Source organism: Spinacia oleracea, chromosome 2 (assembly GCF_020520425.1).
Source record: "Spinacia oleracea cultivar Varoflay chromosome 2, BTI_SOV_V1, whole genome shotgun sequence".
Lineage (NCBI taxonomy): Eukaryota > Viridiplantae > Streptophyta > Magnoliopsida > Caryophyllales > Amaranthaceae > Spinacia > Spinacia oleracea.
In genome coordinates, this window is record NC_079488.1 from 17,096,449 (window position 1) to 17,105,828 (window position 9,380).

The 9,380-nt window shown below is 42.0% G+C and overlaps 1 protein-coding gene across 1 annotated transcript; it reads right to left on the bottom strand.

The window, feature by feature from the left end:
* Positions 1 to 2,641: 2,641 nt before the first annotated feature.
* On the bottom strand, positions 2,642 to 4,453 carry LOC110800406 (uncharacterized). The gene has a single exon (XM_022005709.2). The coding sequence runs from the start codon at positions 4,451 to 4,453 to the stop codon at positions 2,642 to 2,644; it is 1,812 nt and encodes a 603-aa protein (XP_021861401.2).
* Positions 4,454 to 9,380: the final 4,927 nt, after the last annotated feature.

A 9,380-nucleotide genomic window follows, 5' to 3' on the forward strand; every position in this document is an offset into this window, starting at 1 on the left:
TTGACAGCTGTAAGGTGAGATTCTTTTGGATTTGATTGGAAGCGGGCACAGACACCTACACTGAATGCGATGTCTGGTCTGCTTGCTGTAAGATAAAGTAGGGAGCCTATCATACCTCTGTACCTTGTTTGGTCTACACTCTTACCTTCTTGATCCTCATCCAGTCTCGTGGTTGTTCCCATTGGAGTGTGGTTGCTCTTAGCGGACTCCATTCCATATTTCTTGATGAGATCTTTTATGTATTTCTGTTGATGTATCATGATCCCTTGTTCCGTTTGCTTGATTTGGAGACCTAGGAAGAAGTTGAGTTCTCCCATCATGCTCATTTGAAATTCTTGCTGCATTAGGTCAGAGAATTCCTTGCATAGATCTTCGTTAGTTGCTCCAAATATAATATCATCAACATAGATTTGAACAATTAGTATGTCTGTATTTCTTGACTTAAGGAACAGAGTTCTATCAACCTTACCTCGATTGAACTTATTGTCTAGCAAAAAGTGTGAGAGACGTTCATACCAGGCTCTTGGTGCTTGTTTCAGTCCATACAGTGCCTTATTTAGTTTGTAGACATGTGCGGGATATTCTGGATCTTCAAAGCCTGGAGGTTGTTCCACATAGATTTCTTCCTTGAGATTGCCGTTTAGGAAGGCACATTTTACATCCATTTGATAGAGTTTGAATCCCATATATGATGCAAATGCTATTAGTATGCGTATTGCCTCCATTCTGGCAACTGGAGCAAATGTTTCTTCAAAGTCTATTCCTTCTTGTTGGTTGTATCCCTTGACAACTAGTCTGGCCTTGTTCCTGGTAATCGTAGCATGCTCATCTTGTTTATTTCGAAATACCCACTTGAGACCTATTACTCGATTGTTCAATGGTATAGGCTCAAGATGCCATACTTTATTTCTTTCGAATTCATTAAGCTCCTCCTGCATAGCAATGATCCAATCAGAATCAGTTAGTGCTTCTTTGTAATTTTTAGGTTCAATCATGGATAAATAAGCATAGAAAGCACAGAAGTTTTTGAGTTGGGATCTGGTCGTGGTTCCACGTCCAAGATCACTGATTATTTGGTCAAGGGGATGTGAGCTTTGATGTTTCCAAGGTCTGGGTTGGAAGGGTGTGTTTGTTTCCACAACAGACTGTTCAACTTGCTCATTTGTTTCTGCTTGATCTTCGGCCTGTGCTGGTTCCTCTTCAACTATGTTATCTTCAGATGTTTCTTCGACTTGGGTTTGTTCTTCTGGTTGGGAACTTTTCCTTATCTCTTCGTCTTCTGTTTCTCTAGTGAGTCCTAGTTCGAAGTTTCCATCAGAAGTTGTACCTGAAACATAGTTTTGGGAGTCAATTTCATCAAATATAATATGTATGCTTTCTTCCATGCACATGGTCCTTTTGTTGAATACTCTATACGCTTTGCTGTTTGAGGCATATCCTAGGAATATTGCTTCATCACTTCGTGCATCAAATTTTTCCAGTTGATCCTTTCCATTGTTGTGAACGAAACACTTGCAACCAAAGATTCTAAGATGGGTTATAGAGGGTTTTCTTCCTTTGTACAGTTCATATGGAGTTTTGTTTTTGATAGCTCTAATTAGCACTCGATTGAGCACATAGCATGCCGTATTTAGAGCTTCGGCCCAGAAACTTTTTGGAAGTCCACTAGCAATCAACATAGTCCTTGTCATGTCTTCAAGAGTTCGGTTCTTTCTTTCTACAACACCGTTTTGTTGAGGTGTTCCGGGAGCAGAGAAGTTGTGATCTATTCCTGAACCTTTACATAGATCATCAAATCTTTTATTTTGAAATTCTGTACCATGATCTGATCTGATGTGGACCAGCTTATGACTGCTTTGTCGTTGAACCTTTGTGGCGAAAGCCAGGAATTCTTCAAACGTCTCTTCCTTGTTGGATAGGAAGATCACCCATGTGTATCTTGAGAAGTCGTCTACTTACGAGTACGTACTTCTTTCCGCTTCTGCTCTGTGTCCTCATTGGTCCACACAGATCCATGTGGATCAGCTCCAGTGGTCTTGTTGTGCTGATTACCCCCTTTGATTTAAAGGACGTTCTTACTTGCTTTCCTTTGATACAAGCATCACAGACTGATTGTTTTGCAAACTTTGTATTTGGGAGACCTGTGACTAAATTTTTCAATTTTAATTTGTTCATTATAGAAAAGCTAGCATGACCAAATCTTTTGTGCCATAACAAAGGATCATCTTCAATAACACTGAGACAGGTTAGATTGGAGTGAGGGACCGAGTTGAGGTTAACCACATATGTGTTCCCTTTCCTCTGTCCCTCTAAGATCACTGTCTCTGTGTTACTATTGATGATTAGACATTTATTTGAGAAGAATTTTGCATAATTGCCTTTGTCACAGAATTGAGAAATGCTTAATAAACTATGACCTAGTCCCTCAACTAAAAACACATTATCGATGGAATGAGACTTTGACTTACCAACCTTACCAATGCCAATGATGTTACCTTTCTTATTATCGCCAAAAGTCACAGTTCCACCTTCGTAGGTCGTGAGTGAGAGAAATCTGTTTCTGTCTCCAGTCATGTGCTTGGAACAACCACTGTCTAGGTACCATGTGTTGTTCCCCCTCACTTCGACCTGCATGAAGTTTTTAGTTAGAGTTTTTAGGAACCCAGCATAGCTTGGGTTCCTTACTTGGAATCAAATCACTTTTCTTTACCCATTTAGTTTTGGTGAATTCGATGTTCTTTTCCAAGTACCTTTGGTTTTTAGGGCAAGAAACTCTATAGTGACCGATTTTACCACAGAAGGTGCATACTATGTCACTGTATAAGTCTACTCTGGTTTTTCTAGGATGATGCTTTTTGTGGTTAAAACCTAAACCTTCTGTGCGTTTGGTTCTAGCTTCTTCTATCCATTTTGGTGTTCCCTCTATTTTGTGTTTGGTCCTTTTAGACAATTCACTTTCTAGATGGGTCTTTTCTTGGTGAATTTTCACTAGTTCTAACTGAGCTTTTTCTAGTTCTTCTTTATAGAGGTTCTTGGTTTTGGCTATTTTTAGGTCAATCAGATCTTGTTTTAGCCAGGAGTTTTCATTGCGTAAGGCTTCACACATTTCTTTTATATGGAGGTTTTGATCAAAGAGTTTAAAGAACCGATTGTCAATATCTAAGTTTGAGCTTCTGGTCCATTCCAACTCCTCTGTGAGTTTATTGACAGTGTCTTGGTGTTTTCTGTCAGAGTCTAGTTTTTCCTTTAGGAGATCCTCATAATCACTAGTGAGACAAGAAAGTAAGTCAAACAGTTCTACTTTAGACATGGATTCAAGCCTACTTTTAATATGAACAAGACTTGCCTGGAATTTATCAGATTCTGAGTCGGATTCTTCATCTTCATGTTCAGCTACAAGACACAGGTGTGCAATTTCTTCGTTGGGTTGTTCTTGTTCCTCATCAGAAGAAGTATCTCCCCATGCAGCAATCATGGCTTTTCTTACCTCAGTTTTGGAAAAGGAGTTTCTGTTGTCTTTGAATCTATCTTTTGTTGTTTCCTTTCCCTTTCCTCGTTCTTGATCCCATAGAGGACATTCCCTAATGCGATGTTCCAAGTTTCCACACTTATGGCATCCAGTGTCAGTTTTAAGGAACTTTCGATTTGGTTTGCTTCTGTGTTCCACATCTTTGTAGTTCCTAAACATTCTTCTGAACCTCCTAGCAAACAGAGCTGTCTCTTCATCTTCTTCAGAGTTTTCATCATTTTCGGTTTTTAGAGCAAGAGCTCTATTTTTGGTATTCTCTGAAGGTCGCGCATTTAATTGCAGTTCATGAGTTAGGAGAGATCCAGCCAGTTGTTCCAGGTTAAACTTTGTGAAGTCTTTAGTTTCCTGGAGGGCTGTGACTTTAGCCATCCAGGGATCTTGTGGTAGACTTCTTAGGACCTTCCTGACTTGTTCCTCAAGAGTTATGATTTTGCCAAGAGAATTTAGTTCATTGATAATGTTTGTGAAGCGAGTAATCATGTCTTGAATCGTTTCAGATGTCTTCATGGTGAACAGCTCGTATTGGTGCATTAAGAGATCAATCTTCGATCTCTTGACTTCGTTTGTTCCTTCATGAGTAACCTGGAGCAGATCCCAAATCTGCTTCGCGTTCTTGCAGCCCATTACTCTGTTGTGTTCATTTGGACCTAGTCCACAATGAAGGATTTTGACGGCCATGGCATTGAGTTCAAGCTTTTCATAGTCGGCTTTGTCAAATTCATCAACAGGTTTGGGAACAGTTTCTCCAGAGGAGTTCAGCTTAGTGACTTGGAAGTCTCCAACTTCAATCACTCTCCATACTTGATAGTTTTCAGCCTTAATGAAAATCTCCATCCTGTTTCTCCAGTAGGAATAGTATTTCCCACTAAACATTGGAGGTCGTTGTGTTGAGTATCCCTCTTCTAGTTTCTCCGTAGTGTTCATAGCTTCAGAATCGTTTTTCCCGTCAGCGTTACCTGCAGTTTAAAGGGTTCTGGCTCTGATACCAATTGTTAGTTTTACAGAGTTCCTCAAGAGGGGGGGTGAATTGACATTTTACGTATTTATAAAAATTAAACTATAAGGAACAGAAATAGTAAAATATGCAAGCAAGATTTAGCGTGGAAAACTCTCTAGGCCCAATAGAGAGGAAAAAACCACGGCCCCTTTGGGGACTTAAACACTTTCACTAATTAGGCAAAACAACTTAGTTTCTTTACAAACCTAATCTACTCGGGCCACAATCTGCCAATCGCCTCTGATTGCAGATTACTAGGAACAACCCTCTTTGTTCCTTCCCTTATGGAAACAGTCCCTCAACTGTTCCTACTCACTGATCTCTCGTGAGATCTTCTCTCTTGCTCAAGTAAGCCTGACTCAGGCTTAACATACAATAACTCAACACTTTAATCAAACGTATAAGAATTAATTAACTACTTAACATATGATATAAGACTAAGTAACAAATACTGCTCTATATGGGAACAGGAACAGACTTCTTTAAAGATTAAGACTTTAAGGGTGATACCTGAAAGCTTCCGGTTGATGTAAATAAGTCTGATAAAAAGTTTCGCAAAGAACAAAGGTTGTATTTATACGAATCCAAGTGTTTAACCTAGATTCAAATCCAACCCAGTTTAGGACTCTTTTTAATAGATAGATTTTCGCAAATCTTACTTCAAACGCGTTTAGGAAAATCAATCTTTTCGTATTTTGAGAGTTATATGTTAACTCAAATTCAACAGTATAACTTCAAACAGTTTTGTAAAATCAGTTTAAAACATTTGACATTTATCTTTTTGTAAAAGTAAAACTGATTTATTTCGTTTCACGATATAACTAGGACTCTTCAAAATACTCTGTCCCCATACTAAGCATGTACTAAATTACATTGGTCTTATACCTTTCGACCCTTATAGAATTTGCTTGACTTGATCCTTGATTTAATCTTGCCACGTACTTTGAACTTAATTACTTCAAAGCTCCCTAGCTTGCTTCGGTTGTTGCTTTTGTTCTTCTTTAAATATTAACCTGTTCCTGACATTCTCCAAAACGAACTATTAGTAGAAGGTAAGCTTGTCATCATCAAAACCAGGAATCAACAGACCCATATTCTAAAGGGCCTTAGGACCATCTAAAGTCTCTATTATTTTTTCTATCAATCTTAAAGAACTACTAGGCGCTTTTTTACTAATGGTGCTCTATGTGGCTCAAGCCTGGGGTTTAGTCTCATAAAACTTCGGTCCTTCACCGGTACTCATCTTGAATTCCATTCCTTTTGCGTTGACCCACTGATATGTCTTCACCCATCCGTTCTCAACCTCTTCTAGTGTTGATGCAGGAGAGATTAACCGGGTTGGATCGAAACCTTCATCTTGTAAAGCTAGGGTAGTCATCACAGTCTCGTTCTCCATAGGCCTCGATTCGTTTAACAATGTCCATAGAGCCTGGTTGTCCAATATTTTAGCTGTTTTAGTCTTGGTGAGGTGGGGTGCCTCATCCAAGGTGTGGCAGTCATGGAAAATTTCAAATCCGGGTTTTAGCAAGCCATCCTGAACGAAGGGTTCAGGGAAATCACAGCATGGGTGTTCTTCTCCTTCCCGAACGAACATCCCTTTAAGGGTCCTTTGATATGGGGGAAGGAGGGTGGTTTGTTTGGTTTTGTTAAGGCGTAGCCTAGATAGGCGGTCAGCAATATCTTCCTCCGTTGGTTCATAACCTAAGCCAAAGGGAGTAGATTTTTCGGGAAAAGGATGGAATGTGCATTCCTTCTTCCTTATGCCCAATGGGGTTCCTGGAAAATAGCCTTGAGCTAACAGCATTCTAGGGATGACTCGGGATGCATGCGGGTCTAGGAATGCTGGATCATAATCTTCGATGAACTGGATTGTTTCTTCCATTTGAAACCCATAAAGGTCGTCTGCAGTTTCAGCCGTTCCAACCATAGTACAACTGACGTCGAGAGGAGGGGCGCGGATTTCTAGTATTACCCCGTTATGGTTAAGTTTAACCATTTGGTGCAAGGTAGAAGCCACACCTCTTAAGTCATGGAGCCAAGGTCGCCCCAAGAGGAGGTTGAAAGTGGGCTTGATGTCGATTATTTGAAACTCCATGGTGCGTGCCACAGGCCCGGTTTGTATGGTAAGGTTGATTTTTCCCAATACAGGCCTTCGGGAGTTATCATAAGCTCGTACCCCTTTGGTGGAGGTTTGGAAGTCATCGCTTCCTAGCCCCAAGAAATGGGTGGTTCGCAATGGGCAGACATTAACCGCCGAACCATTATCTACGAGCGCTAGGGGGATGTTTTGTCCTTTGCATCCAACCACTAGGTAAAGGGCTTTATTGTGAGCACCCCCCTCTTTGGGTAAGTCTTTATCAGTGAAAACTATGGCCTTTTCTCCGGCATCTCTCGTGACATGGCTAACCAATGAGTCAGGTGTGATATCTGTAGGTACTGAGATGAGGTCAAGTGAGCGAATAAGTTTTTCGCGATGTTCCTTTGAAGTACATAAGATCCCAGATGGTAATCTCAGCCTTGGTTCTTTTTAGTTGTTTCAGGAGAGGATTTTCAATGACTTCCACGACGGTGGCGTGCCGTCCATTCTCAGGAGTTTGCCTAACCGGGACGTCGTCCATGGGAGGTGGGTGAATGTCCGGTTGGTATATTCTTCCGGATCGAGTGAGGTAGTCGACCTCGGGATCTTGAGGGGTGGTGTCAATGAGAGCATACCCGGGCCAAGTTTCAGTGAAGAAGTCCTGGCCCGAGACTTGAGATAGGTAAATATCTTCAGCATCATCGTTCCACACACCGCACACTTCCCTCTCGATTCGATCCATAGGGACCACAGCGAGTGGTGCACCTTGAGGTGTAATATACACCGTGGGGTCGAAATTCTCTAGTTGGTCGAGAGAGATGTGACAAGAGCCGAGTGGGCTCTTGTTGTTGTTGGGTTTTCCAACGTTAGGGAGAGGTATTACTTCATCCTCTATCATGTCCTGGATCGTATGTTTTAGAGTCCAGCAGTTTTCAGTGTCATGCCCATTTCCTTGATGGAATTTGCAGTAAGTACCTTCGACCCAATATTTGTTTTTGACAGGAGGGTCACGGGTGGGGCCTATAGGTCTCAACTTTCCTTGATTGGTTAGTCTTTCAAAGGCTTGTACCAAAGTTGACCCGAGTGGGGCAAACTTTCGGTCTTGGACCCATCTTACAGGGTTTCTTCGAGCGGGAGCCTCTTCTACAGCATGGACTTCTTGGGCTTGGGATGTGTTACCCCGATTATAGGTGTTGGTCTTATATGTGGGTTTGCTCTGTATGGTTTTGGCGAGGTCGTCCTTGATCTTTATTCCCACATCATAAACTCTTTTGAAAGTGTCGAGTCCCAGGTACCTAAGGTGTTGTCTGTAAGCCGGGTCCAGGTTGTCAATGAATTTTTGGACCAATTCTATTTCGGGAGGCCTATTGATTAGCTGGGCCGCCTGGTCCCTCCATCTAGCAAAGTAGGTTGTGAAACCCTCATTTTTCTTTTGGAAGAGAACTTCCAGCTCGCGCATGGTGACTTTGAAATCCATGTTCGACGAGTATTGCTTGATGAAGACATTGACAAAGTCTTCCCAAGTGGGGAAGAGCTTAGGGTCCTGGTGATAGTACCATTTGAGCGGCACAGGTTACAAGGACAAAGGAAAGGCAGGTAAGTACATGGACTTGTCCACGCCTTTCAAGTTCATGGTATTCACAAAGCTCAGTAGATGATCACGGGGGTTGTCCGTGGCCTTGAACTTTGGTAAGTCAGATGAACTGAACTTTTCTGGTAATTTGCCAGGAAAAGGTTCAGGATCGAGGGAGAAGTATTTGCTCCCCATGGTTTGCTGTAGGACCATTTTTTCAATCCTCTTCTCGTTTTCGAGGTCATTTTAGGCTTGCGCAGCCGCTAAAGCTTCATTTTCCATTTTCCGCTGGCCCATAAGTTGGGTCATTTGGACCATCTGGTCTCGCAAATCTTCGATGGACATGTTTGAAGGTGCGAATCGAGGTTGGGGAAGCGGAGATCCTTGAAATGAGGGACGACGGACGGAGCTTGGGGCTACTAAACCCGGTGTTGGTGATGTATCTTCGAGACGCACTAACCGTTGATTCCCTGATCGGCACCAGGTGGCAGGACCAGTCCTAGGCATAAGATAAGCTAAAGTTTAAGTTCCCAAAGTTTCAAGCATTACTTAGTCTAGACTTCGACTCTCTAAGTTGGTTTTTCACTTTTTCTTTTGTCGGTACACTTTTTGGTTTTTTTTTTATTTTGGTCATTCTTTGGATTTTCGAAACACTTGCCCGTGTGACATTCATAGTTGTTAGCATGTTCGGTTTTGGTGCCGAGCATTACCGTCGTAGGAGGCCCAACAACGACACAAAGAGTTATTAATTTTTTCACGAGTCGCTTTTTGAAATCGAGCGCTTTTCTTATGCCCTCGTAGCAATTCTTTTTTATAAACATTTTTTTTGCGTTACGTATTTTCCTTTCGCGCGGGCACCGAGGCTGCTGCGCCTGACCAGAAGGCCAAGCAGCAACTTCAGCGCCCAGCGAGGGGCGTGAGAAATTCTGGCGCCCAGCCAGGGGCGTTGAAAATGCGTCCCTGGCTGGTTCTCGTTTTCTGTCTTCTGTTTATGCGACTTCGACTTGCGTGCTTGCCTAATAACGTCCTTTACGCGTAACAACGTTTGTGGGATTCGTTACAGGCCATCCCGAGCGTTGCTTATTTTGTGGCGATCATTCGGGTTTGCGGAACACGTGTTTTGATATAACTCTTTGGCAAATTAGTCTATGAATGTTTGGGCAATTTTTAAGGTCGTTGGTTTTCTAGGATAGTTTGTCACACA

Bases quoted from the DNA above. Each gene is read 5' to 3' on its own strand.
- LOC110800406 (XM_022005709.2), bottom strand. From the start codon at position 4,453: ATGAACACTACGGAGAAACTAGAAGAGGGATACTCAACACAACGACCT.